This window comes from Melospiza georgiana, chromosome 3, assembly GCF_028018845.1.
Source record: "Melospiza georgiana isolate bMelGeo1 chromosome 3, bMelGeo1.pri, whole genome shotgun sequence".
NCBI lineage: Eukaryota > Metazoa > Chordata > Aves > Passeriformes > Passerellidae > Melospiza > Melospiza georgiana.
In genome coordinates, this window is record NC_080432.1 from 33898500 (window position 1) to 33920120 (window position 21621).

A 21621-nucleotide genomic window follows, 5' to 3' on the forward strand; every position below is an offset into this window, starting at 1 on the left:
GTTTGCATACAACTTCACAAAAGCAGAACTGTGATGTATGAGTAAAAAAAAAAAATTGCTCAAAGAAAAGATTCCCTAGATTAATTATTTATCTCAAAGGAAAAAAAAAGGAAAAAAAGTTGAGGTTAAGAAAAAATGAGCTACATCAAAGGAATGAATCCCTCAATCTCACTACGTGTTAGATTTCCATTGTGAGAACGTGATGTACTCCTTGCTACATTTATGCCTTTTGGAAGTAGCCTTTCTAAAAATTAAGAAGGGGTTATGTGGAGTAGCAACAGCAGTAGCAACGGGGAGACTAATCACACATCAAAAAAGCCCCAAGCAGTCTGTGCTTGCAGGAGCAGAGTGAAGAGAGGTAACCTCAGAGCATTTGATACCGTGCTCATGATTGTGTGAAAGATTCTTGTAAAATTTCATAGGGGTTTTAAGTTTTCCCATTTCTTAAGCAGAAGTGTAGGATATCCAGTCTAAATGGGACTTGAACTGAAATTGCAAGTTTTTAGATGGGTCAAATCAGAAAAAAAAATTCAAGCTGACAATGTCCCTTTAATTAGAACACACATTGTGAAACGTTACTTTGTAAGGATTAATTATAAATATTTAATAAGAACTGGAAGTTCACCAAGCACTCTTGCAAGACTTATGCTACCTTGTGAAAACAAACCAAATACATTTTAATGATGTATCTGCCTTATCAGATATTTCTTGTCAATGTTAATGGGTTGTTCCACTGGGTGTCGCATCTTTGATTTGGCATATATGCGTTGTAACTATAATTGAAGTGCTTGAATTAACTGTATTAATTCAGAGTACAATAAGGATGTTGTTTAATTATTTTTCTCATTCTTTAATAACCATGTCAGTATCTATTAAGTATGAAATAAAATAGCAGTAGTAATAAAATAGAATTAGTATTTTGAAATATATCACTAACTACTTTGAATTTTATCAAAGATTTATATGGAATCCAAACAGCCTAAAGATTTTAATATTTTTCTTTTTCTTCTCTTTTCTTTTTTTCTTCTTTTGGTAAGGCTAACACTTAAAACAAAAGTCCATCCTGATTTTTGATTATCACTGGCAATGATAAAACTCTGTCTGATAGATTTACACCTGTTTCTTTAGCTCCCATCATAGTGAATTAGGAACTGTAAAAATAAATTTATTTATTTATATATTTTTTGGTTTAAGTAAGCATTTGGTGAAGCAAATTTCCAAATACAACTTTTTTGGTAGAGAAAAAGAAAATATTTTTGAGAAGAAATAGCACTATCGGCAAGCAGGTTTTTTTTAACTGAAGTTTTGTATTAGCAAAGTCGCCACAACTGAGGGGCTATAAGAAAATTTTTGGCTTTAGGATGGGTTTGTTCAATGTCTTTTACTAGAAATCAGAGATCATTGAAAAGCTTTTTACATATGGCAGAGTATGTCCTTGTCAGATTTACACTTAATACAACTAAAATTACTGTCTTGAATTTATCTGGCATTTACATCTGGCTAGCTGTTGGGCAGCAAAGCAATACCAGAAATGAAAAATCTGCGTAAGTATTACAAATAGAAATCTTAGTTTAGGTATTTGCATCACTATATTATGAAATCTGACATACCAACTGGATTTTTTTTTTCTTGAGTTCCATTTTGGTAAGAATCATGTTGAAATATGTTCCTATGAAATCTGAGATGATGAGAAGAAGGGGTTGCTTAAGAATGATTTGTGAATGTTGAGGGGCCAGGTTATGAAAAAAGAGGAAATTAATCCTCACTAAGCTTGTATCTCATTTTCTGGAAAAAATGTTCAGCTTCTTCATTTACAAATTGTTCTCTGAATGCCTTGGGTCCAGCTTTGGAAGACAGCTCTTCCTTTTACAAATGGAAACTGAGGGGCTGAGAGTGGAGTCCAGATTTTGGTAATATTTGTATGCAAAGATTAGCTTTTAGACTTGAGGAAAAGTATGTTCAAAAACTTCCCACGCTGTGACATGATGAGCTGGAAACAGCTCTTGAAAGAACAAGAGAGTCAAGCAAGGTTAGCCTTACATTGCAACGTCAGGGCCTCTTTTAAATCAACTGTATGGAACTTAATAGAGAAAGGTAATGGCAAAATATATAGCAATAAGTATAGAAATCATAATAGAAAAGAAAATTTAAAATAAATAAAGCCACTCTGAGAAATGCTTGAGAAGATATGAATGGAAGTGAGAAAATGACTGGATGCAGTAAAGGTTTCAGGTCTTCAGAGTTTTCCATAATGGTTTTAAACATCTAAGGTCTGAAAAGTGGATATGGCATATGTTGTTTTATCAAGAATTGAATAAGTAAGGTGTTTCATATTGTTACAGAAGAATCTATGTAAACCTTAGTTAAAGGTCAGTCTATATCATGTTAGATGTTGGAATTAATCATAAATAGTACATGAGGAGCTGTAAATATTAACTACAGTAGACTCAATAACAGAGTTCTCACTTGCAGAAACAAGTAGGCCAGCAAAAAATGCAATTTTTGGTACATGGAGCTTTGGGATGAAACCCCATAAGACACTTTTCATTTCTATTCTGTCTTCTTTGGTCTCTTGGAGTCACTTAGTGTTCTAAATTTGGTTGTGTGGTTTTTTTTTTTTTTTTTTTTTTTTTTTTTTTCCTTTCTCTAGTAAAACCTGGCTTTTAAGTTTAAAAGCTCTTTGATCACTGGGGAGTTGACAAGAGAAAGATGTAGTTCATGTGTTGTCTTGGTAGATATTCAAATGCTGAGGTGAGGGTGCTGGTGAAAGCCAGGAGGAAATCAAAACTGTCTTGGATACAGAAGAGGATCTTGTAGGAAGGAAAGAATTGTATATGATTAATTATCCCATTACAGTCAACACTTAGAGGGCAGCATAAATAAACATGGATGCTATACATAATAGAGCTTTTCAAAGACAAGTCAGCATTTCAAAATGCCTGAGAAGGTGGCATTCTAGTCTCAGTGTCACTTTATCAGATTTTTAAATTGTGTACTTTTGATAACGTGCATTTCAGAAGCATGTGTATAAGTACTGTAGGTGTGTATGTACATGTTTTTTGCAACTGAGCTTTCAGAGTGGGCTGTAAACTCCTACATAGGTTACAAAAAGGAAGAATAGGAATTAATTCCACATAAAATCATATATATATAAAAGAATGCCACTGAGAGGCAAGCAGCAGGATATTTAAAAAGTGTTGGAATAAAAAGTTCTAGTTAATGATGACTTATTGCAAGTTTTAAAGTATTTTTACTGTTGCTGTCTGAAGTATTTCTTTGGATATTTGTTAACTGTTTCTTCAGAGATACTGTCCACAGAATTCTTGGGCCTGAAAATGAACTTGGTATATAAAGGCTTAGGCTCAAGTCACTGGTGGTACCATAAGTATGCTTTAAGTGATATTTTTTTCCATTTTTGACACTAGTTATATACAGGATTCTCTGTTGTAAATTTTACCATAATGGTTATTTTTCTTCTTCCAGTATAATTATTAAGAGAGAAAAAACAGTGCTTACAGGAGTGTACTTTTAAAATTCTAATAACAATTTTAGTAAAAAAAACACATCTTAAATGCATTGTTGGAAATCAGTTTTTAATCATAGTTTCAGACTAATGAATTGGGCCAAATTAGGCTTGGTATTTTGGCCACCTGGCTCCATGTTATGTTTTCTCAGTAAACTTTTCACAGATGGTGAGAAGTTCAGATACCATATATAAGAAGGTGTGCTTATTATTGGCCATAAGGAAAACCATATATTTAAGATGTTTTCTGAAGAGCCTAGATGTAACTGAGAACAAGGACATCTGCATGTTTCTGTGTGTTACAATTACAGAGGAATGTTGGTTTTGTTAAGCATTGACATCTTCTGTAAATCTACTGCTAAACCTTGCCCTGGGCTTCTTGGAAATGTACTTATTCATTTTCCATGTGGTAGCCAAGAACCAAACGCTAAATCTCTTGATTTGCAATTCTCAACTACTATGTTTGGGATAAATGCAGAGTTTAGATTTGGTGAATGAAGATCTGAAGATGGCAACATGTACATCATAGTGCTACCAAACATGAAAGTTCAGCCCTGGAGGTCTGGAAGTTAAATGCAATTCTTAACCTAATAAAGATGTGACAAACAGCAGGGTGATGTGGGGGTACAGTGCCCATTTTTATTGCATGCAGGTGTGACAACTACTAGAAAAACAAATATTTCACACTCATTGCCAACTTCTGAATGACTGCTTTTTTGCCAAGGAGGTTGTAGAGGGGGCAAGTCAATCTCTTCTCCCAAGTAACAAGTGAAGAACAAGAGGAAAGAATCTCAAATTGGGCTAGAGAAGGTTTAGATTGGATATTAAGAAAAATTTCTTCAGTTGAAAGGGTTGCCAGGGATTGGAACAGGCTACCCAGGGAAAGTGATGGAATCACTGTCCCTGGAAATCTTTAAAAGTGTGTAGATGTGACTTTCAGAGATGTGGTTTAGTGGTGAGCCTGGCAGTGTTGGGTTAATAGTTGAACTTGATGATCTTTTCCAAGAGATTCTTTCCAAACCTAGTAATTCTATGATTTTTAAAAGTTTTGTCAAAGCTTTAAAAGTCACACAACAAGAGATGTTTCAAAGAGGCTTCTTGCTATGTAATCAGATGCCATCTTTTTCTCATACTCCTTCATGCCTGTGTGTCATTTAACAATAGGTGCAAGCACAGGTGTGCATAAGTAACTGATCCAAGATTAAATCTGAAATGAGATGATGAATGCTTTCAGCTGCTGTATGGCTGGCCATGCACAAATGGAAACTCAGGGCTGGCAGGTTGATAGCTATTCCTGCACTGTTTTCCTTTCAAGGAGGACATGTTTCCGTGGGCATGCTGGGAGGAGGGAGCTGCGGGAGCTGGATAGCTTGGCTGGTAGCTTGTTTCTTTGTTGTGCTTCCCAAGTTGTGCCATGCCTGAATGAACCCTCCTGTCTCGTGTTGCTGGGTGCTGTGTAATGCTGATTTTTCTCAATGAGGAGAGAGAGGGGATGTGGATGTAACTGAGGGAAGGACTTGAATAGTGTAGAGCTGTGTAACTTGTGAACAGTTATGGTCAAGGTGTTGCCCTTAGTGCACTTAAAGTGAGATAATCACAATTAGGCACCAGTTGCTCTGATAAACAAAGGCTTGAGTTCAAGATCTCAAGTGAAACCGTGCTAATTTTCATCCTGAAAACTCCTTTTGTCTCTCACTGTGGTGATACTGTGTGGTTTTGGTTTGTTTTTAACAGATTAGAAAAAGGCGCAGTTATTATTGCAATCTTATTGCTTACTTTTTATTTAGTATTCAAATGAAATTTCAATAGATAAATTCTTGTAATTTAATTTTCTCTCCCAAGTGTCTTTTGTTATTGTTTGTCACTGGTCTGCAATTGTTGGACTATCTTAAGTTTTTAATTCAGATTGTTTTACACACAAATGATGCTTTTCCAGCACCAGCTGTGAGTGAAACAGTTTAGATACTTAATGCAATTTCCTAGTTTTCAGTGTATAGGTGATACAGACATACTAAAAAGTAAAAAATATTTATAATATTATTTGGAATAACAGCCCTAAAGAAAGATGAGCATGCTTCTCAAGATTAAGAAGGAAGTTACCCGAAAAAGAAAATAGTTGCCCAAATATGTAACAGAAGCAACTTATTTTGAAGCATTTAAATTCCTTCTGAAGGACAGAAATTATGATTACAATATATTTTGTTTCTTTTGTTTCACTCTCAAGGTCAAATAGTAGTAGTACAAACTAGAGTTATTACAATGTTAGAAACTACAAGAACAGTCATTGTTTAAAATGCATCCAAATGTATGGATTAAGTGAATGTCTTCTGTGCCATAAACATACCAAGCACCGTTTTGCACCTTTAAAGGTTCAAGTAAATTGGAATCTCAGTACATTAGCCTGTGTTGAGTATCTAAATTCTTAAAATGTTGTTCTTCTGCTCACTTTCCTTGGTACTCTGTTTTTAAAATTACTTGAAAATGTTAAAATAATAATTAAAATGTTTGGTTTGTTATTTCCCTTTGTGCTTTTTCACTTTTTTTCCAAGCAAAATATTTTTAACATTTAAACTGGGGAAAGCACATAGACAAAAATATGAACATGGAGATTGTATTAGTAAACTTGTGAGGTGAAGAAATATTCATGTCTGAGAAGCAGCATTTTCTTTTCCTTCTGATTCATTTCAGTGTGATCGCTGTTTGCCACTGTACAATGACAAGCCTTTCCGTCCAGGTGACCAAGTCCATGCCTATAATTGCAAACCATGTCAGTGTTATGGCCATGCAGAAAGCTGCCACTATGACTTAGCAATGGATCCTTTTCCTCAGGAGCACCACCGAGGCGGTGGTGGAGTTTGTGATAACTGTGAGCACAACACAGCTGGTAAGTCAAAGAGAATGGACTGTTTATTTTGCTGCTCCTTTTTGACTAAATCTTGTGTCAGCTGAAATTAGTAATGCTCTATGGCTGACAGTCCAATAAATTCTCATGTATATGTATTTTTAAACCACTCAGATAGTGCAGTAACAACAGTGGTGTCAACTCTTAAGCCATGGGAAAATACTGTAAAATTGAATCCAATCTTGTATAAAAACTTTAATGCAAAACACATTCAAATAAATAATTAAAATATATGGTTTCAAGGCTATTCCCATTACATGTGATAGAGTATTTAAATTCAAAATATAATTTTATTGGACCAGTTTAACAGACAATATCTAAAAAGGTTGTCAAATTTCTCTCTAATGTCACTTTCTTGCTTATTGAATAAATCTCTTTATTCAATGTTGGTAGTACATTTGAATACTTTAAAAATTCTCTTCTATTTCAGTTTTCTTGGCTTTATCTAGTAAAGATAAAGAAAAGTTTCAGGTTCAATTTTTCAAAAAAAAATGTATAGGCATTTGCATGGCACAGCTTTTATATAAGTGTGGTATTATATAACAGATGGAAGTTTAATGGAGTAAAACATAGTTTGTAACAGGTTCATTGTTTCATATGCTCTGGATCACTAAATTGGCAGGTAGAGATGAAAGGTGCATTAAAATGGACGTCCTGAAAATTATAGAATTCTCTCAAAGGAATAGTCTTTAATTTTGAATTATACAGCTAATTTTAATGAATTGGAAGCCATAATGCATAACCTTTCTTTCATGCAGGAAGGAACTGTGAGCTGTGCAAGGATTTCCATTACAGACAAGCAGGTGCAGATCTTTCAGCCACTGACATTTGCCAACCCTGCGACTGTAACGCAACAGGCACCAAAAATAAGAGCCTCCTGTGTGATAATGTAAGTAGCCTTAATAGAGAAAAGGGAGAAAATGTTTTAATCAGCTGGGTAGACAGGCATAAAATTTTACAAAGTATTTTCAGATGGTAACTAGTCTATACTAAAAAAATACTGGAGTCCAGCCTTTTCAAAATGATAATTGACTTACACCAGACATTTGAAAGCTGAGAGAACAAAGAGGAATTTGAGATGTACTGCTGAAGACTTACTCATCTAGATCAAAAACAGACATAAAAAATATTGTATGAATAGTAGTTTTGGGAGGCTACCTCTGCACTCAGTAATGTTGAAACATCTAGGTTTTGAGTGTTTTTGAAGGTCTTGGTACTGTCTTAAAGTTTCTGAAAGGTTTTGAAAATTCAGGCAATAAGCTGAGCCTGAAATGGAACTAAAATTAAGCTACTTTTCCCTATAATAAGACAAGGATTAATCTCCCTTTTAATTTATGAAGTCCATTAAAAATAAAAGAAACCCACAAAGTGATGCTGAGAACACCGTCAGCTCGTCAGCTATGCTTTTAAAGTCAATGGACCTCATTGTCGTGCAAGCTGTCTAGTCCAATAATAAATCTATCTGTAACTTTTAAAACATGCATGTTGGAAAAAAACCCAGGAAAAGTGTTTAAAATCTTGAAGTATGTACTAAAGGTATAGTGTGGTTTGTGTTCTATTCACACGTGTCCTGTCCATTGCCAAAATGTAAATTTTGTTAGGAACAGGGAAGAAGTAATTGTTTTGAAATTTATTGTAAAGGTAGATCTTATTCTGTGGGTAAATGTGATAGAACTTCTTCAGCTTGTTGCCACTTTTCCTATCTCTTCTTTTTCCCACACTTCTATTTGTAAAGTAATCTCTGGCTTTTTTCATTGTATGTCTCTTGTCACTGAATTTTATTTAACAGTGAACTCTTGTGGATCCTATTGTATTTTCATCCTCAGTTACCATCATAGTTGTACAGATATGTGCTCAGTTTGGCTCAGTACACCTCACAGAACTCATACATTGGTACATATTCTGTATGAAACGCAAATAGAGCAAAATACGTTTTTTAAAATAGTGTGCTGTATTATAAATTATTTTATAATTTTCAGTCTTCTGAAGTAACACACTCTGCGAGTAACACAGAAGTGGGGGGGGGGAAAGCTTGCAAAACACAGGTATCATGTTAGAATTATTTTTTCGAGACAGAGGAGGAATGAAAGCAAATGTTAATTTATGTATCCAGGGTTTGTGGTGAAATGTTAACCTAAATCAGCTTTAACTGTGATTAATAATCAGAGCAACAATAGTTTACAGAAATCAGTGCTTTATACTTACATATATAAGAATGTTGATGATGCCTGACTATGTAAGTACGAACGGGGAGATAAAATGGGAAAAATGGGGGAGACTGTATTGCTCAATAAAGCATCAATTGCTGCAGTAGAAGCAGAGCAGGGAGAAATGATTGAGAGGCATTAAAGAATAGATTAATAAGGCTGGGGACTAAAGGCTGAAATGAATTACATGAAATAGGAAGGCATCATTGGAGGAAGTGTTTCCAAATTTGACCTGTGGAAGATGGAATCATAAGGTATAAGGACCCTACTCATGAAAATTAATTGTCACATCACACTGATAATTTTCAAGGAAATTTGCCAAAAATGGGGCAGAATACACTTTTACTGCATAAATCATCACTTTCTTCAGATCATCAACATTTTTTTCTTTTTGCAAAGTGCCACTTTAGTCACTAAGTTCCCAGAGGTACAGCGTTCCAAAATTAATCCCTTGAATCACAAAACAGTCTCATCTATTGAATCACACAGAAAGAACATTCATTCATCAAATGAAGTATTATTCATGCTGATACTTTGCAAGATGTGTAGAAGAGCTGACTGCAACACAGTTGCTCCCATCTCAGTTCTTTGGACTGATCATGAAAACTTTATGCCTCTTCTGTTACCTGTGCACTCTGCCCTTGGTGAGAAATGCATGTCGGTATAGAGAATTTCTCCCTTGTAGCGTTTCTCACTTTTCATACCTCCAAAGATCACGTCCACTTACAGACCTGGGTAGACTTTGTATTTTGAAATACAGACTTTGTATTTTAAAGTGCGAACTATCATAGTAAAACTTCAAAATTGTGACTTTATGGCTTACTGTAACGGGTGGAATTTGAAGAGTGGTGTAGCAGTGCACCCACAAGCTGTTTGTTAGGTGTTTTTGCAGAGTGAGATTTTCCTTTGAGACTGGTGAGTACAAGTGAGAATTGCTGCAGCCTGATAAAATTTCTCCACTTCTGTGCTAGTTATTGATGTTTAGTCATTGTAGAAAAGATGGTTACATTGTCTTTGTGAGCATTTTTCATGAAATATTTCAAACAATCAGAAAGTCCAGATGAACTGTTAGAGGTGCTTGAGCCTTAGGAGAGTGAAAGAATTGGTTGCCTTCCTCCTTTATCCCTAACAATCCACACTTGAGAAAGTTCTACCAGAATACTGCTGACGTGATCATTCTTGTTCTAGTTGGAGATTAATATTTTCTGGCTCTCATACCAAAATCCTTTACTCATTTTCCTGTACTGCTTTTTACCCAAACTTCTCTACAAAAGCTTACGTATGCTATCAAGCGTGGCAGCTTGTGGTCCTTTTGTGATTCTGTTATAGTATGTCATACATAATGCTGGGGGAAACAAGTACTCTTTTCCTGGGCATTTCTTTTTAGAGAAGCCTGAAAGGGCTGCTATTGCCTTTACCTAGTCTCTGGAAGTAACATTCTGGTCTCAGTGAATCTAGTTACCTTTAGTTATCTCACTCAGCTTTTCCTGATTTTTAAAAAATTACCCTTAACATCCAAATAAATATGTATCATGTACTTGTTGTTGTGAGGAAATTGTATTTTACTGCAGAGGGTATTGTTTCGAGTTGTAAAGACTTGATTTTCTTCTGTCAGAGTGGCTGCTGTATTGTCTCATTTTACAGTAAAACTCTAAGGCAAGAAAATGAACAAAATGTTACTGTTTTCTCTGAAGAGTCACATGAAAGCATATTTCAGTACTTCTGAGTAACTGTCTGAACAGACTTCATATTTCACCTTGCTGCACACTCACTAAATACTGCTTTTAAAATTTTATATATATATATATATATATATGCACAAAATGAATATAGTATTTCTGTTTCTATTTTCACTTCTGAGTTAATTCTTTTATCTAAAACTAGGATGAGCCTTCCCATCTTTATTTATATATCTACATGGATTTCAACTTGTTTATTGTGATTGACAATAAATAAATAAATGGAATATGTGTTGCAAGGGAAAGAACACAGGTTAAAGCAGTTCATTAAGGGGATTTCAGTCAACAGATTTACCAAAGAGAATAAGGCATGTAAAGAAGCAAAGGTGTCAATGAAAAATATTGTGTGTAAAGGAGTCCATAAAAAGTCAGGTTATCAAATGCTGTGTATTCTGAATCTGGGTTTCCCTTAATGGGAGGCCTTTAACCTTATTGCTAAAGTGAGGAAAAATTAGCTTTTTTATGTTCAGTAATCCTATGGCTTTATTTTGGATGGATTTTATAACGTGGAAATGCTGATTTTCAGCGAGAGTTTATTTGTGGGATTTGGTCCCCTCCCACCCCATGGAGTGTTGTGGGCAGAGGGTAAATGCCTCATTTTATGTTTTGTGCAAAAGTAGTAGAAAGCTACTGACTTTTGAAAGTCATCATATGTGATGACAAGAAGAGATATCAGGGGAGTGCAAAGGAACTTCATTATTGCTGCTTATTCAATTTTCAGTTCCCAAAGCCGACATCCCGAGAATACTCTCAGGTATTTGGTGTCAGACCATTAACCTATGTGTGTCAGCCAGCACACTGTACTGTTCTCATTTCCTAAACTGGAGGAAAGGAAAAGAAAAGAGAAGTCCTCAACCCCCTTGCTTCCCCTTCCTGAGACTGCAGACAACTGGATGCTGGGGTCCTTGCCAGATTTGCCTCAAGTAAGAAGATAGTGAGAAATATGTGATTAGCATTTATATCAGAAAGGTAGAATGTTGAGATTGGTACCAATCAATTGCAAAATTGGTGATGGCAGAATTTCATGCCAGACCTAAATATACTACTCAGTCTTGCAATGCGCTGAAACTTGCAGAGGGTCAAGGGAAGGTACTTCTGCTGTGGTAGAGAGTAAATAATTGAAATTAGTAATGACTTGGCTAATTATAAAATGTTATTTTTTTCAGGACTTTTTGGGCTTCAAAACCAGAAGTTAACTTTGGAAAAAGAAACTTCAAATGTCAGCTTTTTAAAATTTATTAATATCCAGCCTCATATTGCATTATTGTCCAGAATTGGAGAGACTTTCTGATTATATGTTTTTGACACTATGTTGCTTCTGTTACAGACACCAAAGAATAGCAATTTGAAATTACAAGCATATCCAAGACAAAGGAGTTGATTTTAACTTTCAGAAGGGCTTAGGCAAATGATTTTTATGGTAAATTTCATTTTATAGAATAACAATATTTATTGTTATTCTACAATAACAACAAGAGTTCAAAGAGTCAGAAGTTACATTTCTGATACTATGATATGTACATGTTGAATATCTACTAGGTGAGTGCTATGGTTACACAGTTTGCTGTAATCTAGTGAACAACTAAGGTAGTTCTTTGGAATATGTCACCCTTTGTCTTGGTTGTTTAAATCTCTCTTTAAGTCTGTGTATCAGCCTAGTTACAGAAGGGTTGCTGAACAGGCTTCACTTTGAACTTGTCATTCTAGATGTAATGTGTTGAAGTGTCCCCCAGTTAAAGAGTGGTATCATAAGAGTCTAAAGCAGGTGAACTGCTAAAATTCCGAAATATTAAGTGGTTGGATTCCTGATTAAGGACAAGTCTGCAGCTGTGGTTTAGGCAGGAGAAGATTGCTAGCATTCCATTTGTAACTGTTTACACTCGAGGATATAAGAATAATGTGTGTTTTGCATGTAAATTATAAATGACACAAGGGATACATGTGAACTCAGCATCGGTGATTTTCTGTATCAAATAACAATTGTAATTATGAGGCCCCAAGACACACCACCACTTGGTAGTAATGCTCGGCCAGGTTAATTTCCAGAGTGAACAATCCAGTCAGTTATTTTCCATCAGTGACTTGGTACCAAGATGGTCATGTTAATACACAGTCTGTTTGTGTCTGCTGTCTATTTCGGTCATAACCAGGCTTCTCAGGCATAAGTAACAGTAGAATAGAATCCTTTCTGCTCTTCTATAACCAGCATTGGTCATAGAAAATGGAAATATTTTTCTTTAAGTGGCACATAACACTTGAATTGGGGAAGGGTGGAAGTTTCAGTAATATTTCCAGTGACCAACTGGTGAAATTCTGGTTAACAAACTCTCTAGTTATTCATTGCTACCAATATTTTCAATGATACCATATTTTCCAGAGTAAGCCAAATTTATAGAAATAATAATGATACAATTTATAGAAATAATAATGATACAATTTTTCCCTTTGTAATTTACTTGGATTTTTATGTAGTTATTGAAATAGTTTGTTCTCGCCATTTTGATGTAGAGTTCCATGTTATAACCTGTGGTATACCTATTTCTGCAGCATTATAAACATTTATCAGCTTGTTTGACTTCTTTGAAACAATACTCGTTGTCAAGTGTTTCACAAATTATTTTGGTGCTTCTCTGTCTGTACAGAGAAATTAAAGACATTGTTTTTCTATATTTCTAATTTTTAAATCAAATTATCCTCAGTATAAGACTAATCAAGCACAGTATCTTCTCTGATTTCCAGAAGTGTGATCCTGCTGGGATGTGCTTTTTTAAAGTTCAGTTATTTATGGGTTTAGGGCTACCTGAGCTAAACTTAGGATTTCCATCTGAGTAGTCACATGTTTGGTGTCCACATATGGAATTAACCTAACTAAATTTTTTAAGCAAGTAGCTCCTTTAAGTTTACTTCCTTAGAATTTCCTTGGTATTCTGTCTTATAACTTGAGGGGAAAAAAAAGAGTATTCATTCAGTAAGAGACTCACGATTCTGTAGCCACGTATTCCCTTCATTTCGGTCCTTTATTTCCAAACTGTATAGTTTTTAGTCTCTTTTCATTTTTATCTTTGCTTATTCTACTCACTCTGTGACCTCTTTTTATTTCATAGAGGGTAACCAGATACACAAATTATGTAAAATGTTGATACAAAACAGATTTTTATGACAAAATGAGATTTCCTGTGTAATTTTCAGTTCTTTTATTGATAATCACAGTATTCCTATTGCCTTTTTAACTGCTTCAGAGCTTCCAAATGATTTGTAGGGGAAATGGAGCAGCTTTAACAGCTTCTTTCTTGAGTGGTAATAGCTAATTTTGGACGTATCACTCTCTACCTGTAGTCAGTGTTGGTTTTTCCCAGGCATTAAGTTTGTACTTCTTGATGTAGAAATTAATTTGACTTTTTGATCATGCATTTGGTTCAGTGTATGTGATATATTAAGATATTGCTGACATAAAGAAATGCAGTAGTATCATGTAGCATGATTTCCTTTTGGGAAAAAAGTACCAATCTTTTCCAATATAGAATTTAAATTTCTAATAGAATGTACAGTAATAATAAAAAAAAAGCCTACTAGTATGTAGATCTCAGAAACTTCCTTACAGCCTTTTAAGGAGAATGACATAATTTTATTCCTCTTTTACTGATGTTGGTTTAAGTAATTATTAAGTATTTCAGTAATGTTATGTTTTGTTTCACCTAGAACTTGAGTCTTATGTGCAGTCACTTTTCAGCAGATGAGATTTTGCTAAAATATTTTTCTTCTGACCTCTTGGTTTTAAATCAGTCTTAAAAATCATTCCTGATAGAAAGATAGCACCTCTTTCATAGTGAAGAGCCGTGGAAGATTTCCTCTGCGATCTCTGCTGTGGTTCTCTTTCCTGAATGCTACACATAATCATAAAAGCATTAGTTGATCATCTGCTCTCCTCCAAGCAGAATTGTTATCAGTGCTATATCCAATCAGTCATGATTTTGTGTGGATAAATCTTGATACCTCTAGGAATAAAGATTCCACATGCCCTCTGGATAGCCTGTTATTGATGTTGCACTTCTCTTTTAGTGAAGTGTTCCAATGTCCACTGTGAATCTGCTAATCTTACCACTAATTATTTATTGCCCTGATTCTCGATTAGTCTTCCTTTGTTTCTGAAATTCTATTTTTTTTTCTTCATGCTTTAGGCATGTTGCTTATTCAATGCTTATTTTTGTATTGTCTTGATCTAGTTTGTAACATTTGGTGATGGCTATCCTCTCTTATTTAGCTATCCAATTTTGATCTTTCTTTCACTTATTTAAGACGAAATTTCACCTGTAATGCTTTCCTTCCTGTAGTAGCTTTTGGAGTAACTTCAAAGCTTTTTTTGACTATGAGTTGAGTGCTGTTGTGTAACCTGGGTATGCTGCAATCATGAGCACAAAAATTTTTCTTTTACAGTTAGGCATTAAGCTGGGTATTTTTCTTCATTTAGGATTAAACTCAAAGTTGCTTTTCACATGTGAGTTCTCTGATGAATGGCTGTGATGCATGACTGGGTCTCTTATAATACACTAAATATCTAGATCAAATCCAGTCTAAAAGGGAATTAACTTGAAAATCTTTATTGCTGTGTTTTCTGCTATTGTGGTCTTTTAACTCTTCTCATACTTGCTGTTGTCCTGCCTTTCTAATATCTACATCTTCCTGAAAAAATAAGGCTGCTACATCAGTAATAGATCTCTATCAAGAAGTCATATTAAAGAGATTTTATGGACTACAGAATCCTTTTATGAGGAAAGGGTAGGAGTATATACTTCTCTAACTTTTATTCAATAGTTCCTGCACTGAGAATTTACTTTTAGATGTTGAAATACTCTATTTAGTATTAATAAAGCTTAGAGCTTCACTTTAAATTTGAGGGTATGATGATAGTATTTAATTGGAACTTGCCAGTAACTTTGTCTCTCCTGTTGTTTCAGCTTGGCTTGACTCATGGATTAAAGATGAAAAAGGCTCCTGTTAAGAGAAATTTTTGTTTCAGTAGCTAATTAAAAGCAAAGTACATTGAACTACAGTTGTTGATGCCATAGATGAAGACTGGTTTTGAATTATTGTGCTTTTTTGTATTTTAATTATTTGCACTGAAAAAAGTAAACTGACCCAAAGAAAATTTGGACTGAGCCAAAGTAAATTCCTTATAATACAGTTTCTTTGTTTCTGCATTTCCTAGAACACTTCAGTTAGAAAAGTTAGTTGATCATGAATCCCAAACCTTTTGCCAATTCCCATGTCTGTGTTGCTTTGACTGCCTAGGATTGTTTTTATTTTGTGCATTAACCGATGTCTCTGTTTCTCCATCCCTGTGGTGTTGCCCTTTCCCTGTGGTTGGTTTCCCCACCATATTGGAAAGTGATGAATGTAGAGACTGGGGCTTTTCCCTGGCTTTCAGAGGTCTGAAACAGAGGTAGCTTTTCAGGAGCCCTTTCATCTTGCACAAGATATGAGACTCGTACTCCCAGATGATGGTCCAGGCATAACAAAGGATGTTATGCTCCTTCTGAGCATAACAAAGGATGTGTCAGCTCCTTCTGAATAGCAGTGCTACACATTTAGGGAGAGGGTGAGGACCTTTACATACCCCCACTGAAGTGGAATGGTTTGGATCCCAGCTGAACCAAGAAAAGAGGGAGAGGGTTTCAGTTGCTGAACTGTTGGATGACATCCTTCACTACAGGGAGAGGAAATGTACCTTGGATGAGTAATAAAAAAAGAAAACCTTCAATTTAGCTTCATTCTTATTTAACTAACATTTTCACTAAAATAAATAAGCATATGGGCAGAACAAAAAATGAAGAACTTGACCTTTGAAAAATGATTGTTCTTTATGGTTACTGTGATTGAAAAAATTATTCCTTTTAATAGAAGTCACCATATCTACAATGCAATTTTGTAAATATTTTTTGCAGGTTCTCTGTCCAGATTGTAAATACAGCTGCATTGTTTATTCACTTCTTTTTCCCTTCTATTTTGAAAGAACAGGGCTTTTAACCTCTATTTAAAAGTCGAATAGTTACACTCTGTTCAATGTTTCTCTTTTTTCCTCTCTCTCAACAAATTAAAAAATGCTCACAGGCTTATTTTTTTTTCTGTTCCATTTAAAATTTTCTCTCCCCCCAACTCACACTCCCATTCTTGTTGCTAATGAATGTATCATCTAAAAATAGATATGTTCATCATTCTATAATATTTTGTATCTTTCTAGATTGGAGGCCAGTGTAATTGTAAGAGACATGTGTCTGGCAGACAATGCAATCAGTGCCAGGAAGGATTCTACAATCTGCAACAGTCAAACCCTGATGGCTGCAGTCCCTGTAACTGTAATACCTCTGGGACAGTCAATGGAGATATTACCTGTCACCAAAATTCAGGACAGTGCAAGTGCAAAGCAAATGTTATTGGTATGTGTAATGCAAGAGTTCAGAGCCATTTTTCTTGTTTTCTCTGGAAATAAAACACACTTGGTTTCTAAATGAAAGGTATAGAAAGCTTCTTTGCTGAAGGCAGATTGCAAAAATGAATGAAATTAACTGTTGAAAAATTATTAATTTAATAATTCTATCAAACTACAGCTTGAAGCTTAGTTTAATCAACCCTTTAGAAGTTTCTTTATGGCGTAGCTATGTTAGCTTACATAGCTCCATACTAATAAGTCACAGAAATAATGTAATTTGCTTACTGTGTAGATGTTTCTTTTAGGAAATTAGCACTTTTTCAACATGTTTTGTACTTAATGAGTTCGAAGCAAATCGTTTCCATGCTAGTTTCCTTAATAGACCAAAATAAATGGATTTTTTCTCAAAATATTCTGTGCTACAGGGTCCTTTGTGATAAATCTATCAATTTTTTTCTATTATATTTCTTTGAACTGTTCCTATGAAATGCAAAATAAGTCAACATAATTCCACAGATCATGTACATAGCTAGGGTTAGTTATCAAGGGCCACATAATTTTAATTTTGTAATTCAATGCCAAGCTGATTATAACAAACTGCTACCTTCTGTGTTATTTATCATTTTTTTTACAAGACGTGCTTTTTTGTTTGTTACTCCCACAGGTATTTTTCAGAAATTAGATTTGATTATAGCAATTTATTACTTCCAGCATATTTGAGGGGAGCCACAGCCACATAAGGACAAAATTTATCAAGTGCCCAAAATACACAGTATATATAATACACTTTGAAATGTTGATGTATGGGAATATTATGCAAGGAGAATTTCCTGATAAAGTGAGCCTTGCATGGTAACTGTACATGTCTCAGACTATACATATGTCTCAAAAAGAAAAATTCCTCTTCTGCTTTGTTATTAACAGAATTAGTAATCTATTTTTTCCTCACCCTAACCAGGTTCTGGGTTGCATTAATAATGTTCAAGTACACGTTAATGTATTTGTTATTATATATACCCTCACTTGTGAATGTTGACTCATTTGTAATGTTGTCTTTCTTGCTTTTGGAAATTAGAAGAAAATGTAGAATAACAACAAATAATGAAAATAGCTCTAAACAGATTGAAGCCTGAACAGTTTCACTCCTTTTTTCCTGCGGAATGCTGTATTTTTCATACAATGAAAGGATGTTAAGAGTAGAAAACCTCTGTGCATCTTAAGCCCTTTTTCTACCTTCAAGAAAAAGGACTTCAGAGCATTCTTAATTATATATTCATTGCCTGCATTTTACATTTGAACCTGTGAAAACACTTCTTAATTCGGTGGCAGTTTGGCAGACAAGAAATTCACAGTCTGGTTCTCACATATTTGGTTATCTACATATTATATTTTCTCCCCTTGATGAAAACATTAAGAACTGTTTTTATTTTCACTGAAATAGTTGTTAAAAAAAAAAGGCAAGTGTGGATCTATGCTTTCTGTACTTATCTGTAGTTATAGTGGGGGGTTGTACTTTTGCAAGTGTTTGTTTGCAGGATAAAGACCTAATTCTTTCCAGACTAGATTCTATTTTTTCTTTTTGTTTTCGAAACCAATTGTAAATAAGCTTCTGTATATTGAAACGTGTGCAGCAAACTTTACCAGGGGACTTTGCTCTTTGGATTTCTAAATTGGTTTTTAGAGCAATCTGTCTGTTGCCATTTTCATCTCTTTAAACAAACACAATAACAGAAAAATGCAACTATGGACTGCAATGTTATGAAACATGAACTGTTAGAGTTAACACAACTGTTAAATCTTACTAATGATTCTATCACCAGTAAAATACATTAGCACCAATAATTTTATTAAAGTAGGTCATTCATCTAGAATAAAAAGGTAGAAGAATGTGAATTAAATGCCAAGCGTGCTAACTCCCCTGTACTTGTTAACATTGAATGTGATGCCCTGTAGGCCTTCCTCAGTATCGTTAGGAATAGATTACCTGTCAGGAATATGTATGGCATATTCAAATAAGCACTGCGCATATTTTAAAAACTGATATGATATGAATCCATGTAGACCAATTTTAATAGTTCAAAATGAGTCATAATTCTTGTTAACAATACAGTTATTTTTAAAATTTGCAGCAATAGTGGTCCTTTTTTATTTTCCTTATTGAAATTAAATGATATGCCTTAGGTGAGTCATTCATCACTGTTAAAGGAACTCGCCTTCTGTTGGAGATTTTGAGTTTTTATCCATATATGTATATTCATTCCCTACCATTTTTAGTTTTATTTTTCAACATGTAAGTTGCTAGGTGTATTTTTCTGTGGTTTTGTTTTTTTTTTTTTAATGATGACAGTATTTTGCTGGAATATTGTATTTATATTTTCCTATATGAAACAATTAAGTCACAGCTTCATAGTGAAGGATTTTCTCTCTGCAAGGGAACAATACGTAACTGAATTTGCATTTTTCATATAATAATCTAGTTTGCTTTCTTGTAATGTACATTATATAAACTAACATATAAATGCCATCCCTTGGGGCAGGGATAAAGCAAGCATTGACTTTGAAAACAAAGCTAATAAAACTACAGGATGAAGCATGAAGAAAACAGTTTATATTTTCATGTACTGCAGGAGTTAACTAAATCATACATTTAGATAAAAATATTTCATTTTGGATTATGGAAAACATTTTCTGCTTTCTGTAAGGGCTAACAATAAAGACTAACATAAATGCAATCAATGATAGAACTGAAGTATGGTGTTAAGCAAATAATTTGTTATAGTTAGTCTAACTTATGCTGTCTCAGTGTATATTTAATGTTTTTAATACAATGTATAAATCTATTATCAGAACAGATTGTGAGCCTAGTGCAATTCTCTGTGTATTGCATTTCTGCAGTATAGGGTGAAGAGTTCACATAGGCATTGATTGTGCAACAGGTGCTGTTCTGGGAGACAAAGAGCTTAATTCTGCATTGTCTTAGAAATGTTACAAAGAATCTCTTGCAGAACTATCTCAAATTGTATTAAGAGACCAGCAGAAATGCATTGCTACTGAAACAGATTGGAAAAGTAAACACTCGTCACTCCTGTTAATTATGCTGGCGAAGAATCAGTCTTCCCTTTCTTTTTTTATTTCATTGTAGTGTAATTGCACTTTTAAAAAATGAAATTAATAGCTTTTAAGATTTGGGGTTTTTTGTATTAATTCCTTTTCTCTTTCCAGGCCTGAGGTGTGATAGTTGCAATTTTGGATTTAAAGCTCTCAGATATTCTAATGAAGATGGATGTGAGCCTTGTTGGTGCAACAGCCACGGCTCAGTGAGCCAATTCTGCAACCCTCTCTCTGGGCAGTGCAATTGTAAAGAAAGAGTGAAAGGGCTTCTCTGTGACACCTGCGTGGACAACTTTTATGGGCTGGATGTAACTGGTTGTAAGGCCTGTGAATGTGATGCTGCAGGGTCCATTTCGGGAACCACGTGCGACGCGAGGACGGGGCAATGTGCATGTAAACCAAATATCGGGGGAAGGCGCTGCGATGAGTGCCTGGATGGGTACCACAGAGTGCAGAAGGGTCACTCCTTCCTCTGTCTGCCATGCAACTGCGAGAAGGCAGGGACAGTGAATGGCTCTCTGCTTTGTGACAAAGCGACAGGACAATGTCCTTGCAAAGCTGGTGTGACTGGCCCTCGGTGCAGTCAGTGCATGCTGCAGACGTACAACCTCAGCATGAGCAACGCCCGCGGCTGCCAGCCCTGCCACTGTGACGCTCTGGGCACGCTGGCAGGAACAGCTTGTGACCACCTTTCTGGGCAGTGTGTCTGTCTGCCTCAGCGCCAGGGGAGGAGGTGTGATGAGTGTAAACCAGGTAAGGGAACAGAAAGACAATCGATTTGATGTAGTAACTTTTGCTTTGTTTTTTATCTTTTTTTACAGTTTTTAGTATGTGTTTGGACAGCTTCATGTCTGACATATATTTATATATCATATATATATATGTCATATATATATTATATGTATATATGTGTGTATATATATTATATGTATATGTATTATATGTATATATGTCATATAATTATTTTTCCATTTCTTCCTAACTCTGTGAGTGAGAAGGAAGCATTATTTTCCTAATCACCACCAAATATTTATTCTGTTTTCAGATATAATTTGTATAATTTGTGTTTCAGTTTCAACATGCCCAAAATAAGGTTAGGCTACTTCTGGATATTGAGAAAATATACGAATAATCATGTCCCAAGCCCTGAAAAAGTGGTAAATTGGCATAATCTAATGAACAGCACCTATCCTCATAATGGAAAATGTGGATTTGGAAGGCAGAGTGCATGCTCTTCAGGAAGGGCACTTCATGCATAAAGCTGAGCATGGCAGGGGGCACAGAGATGGTTGCTTAAACTTTGATGAGGCTGGCAAACATGCCACTTAGAAAGCATTCACCTGCCTTGCTGTGTTGGGGTTGTGCTGGCTTGTACAAGGACTGCTTACAGTTTGGCCCTACAAGTAGGTGATATTTGCAGTTTGCTACATATTTGTTCAAGATTTTGTGCCATATTTTTAAACAAAGTTTAAAAGTCCACTGTAAGTGGGGAGCTCTGTAGTTATATTTCAATGTTTTTGTTTTAAAAAGTAGATGGGTAAAGTGAAACTATAGGTAACGTTAACCTACCCTTCATCATAATATTAAGCAGATAGATTTAGTTCAAATTAAATACATATGCAATTTATTCAAGTAGCAGGTCACATTAAAAGGTACATTATAGCTCCATTGGTTTTAATATGCCATTCAATAATTTGAACAGAGGTTAAAAA

The 21621-nt window shown here is 34.9% G+C and overlaps 1 protein-coding gene across 1 annotated transcript in view; it reads left to right on the plus strand.

The window, feature by feature from the left end:
- Window positions 1-21621, plus strand: part of USH2A (usherin) — a 372550-nt gene that overhangs the window by 41431 nt on the left and 309498 nt on the right. The window contains exons 9-12 of the mRNA XM_058020039.1: window positions 6212-6407; window positions 7184-7314; window positions 16610-16805; window positions 20021-20662. Of these exons, the coding sequence (XP_057876022.1) occupies window positions 6212-6407; window positions 7184-7314; window positions 16610-16805; window positions 20021-20662 (1165 nt within the window). The remainder of the gene's footprint in view (window positions 1-6211; window positions 6408-7183; window positions 7315-16609; window positions 16806-20020; window positions 20663-21621) is intronic.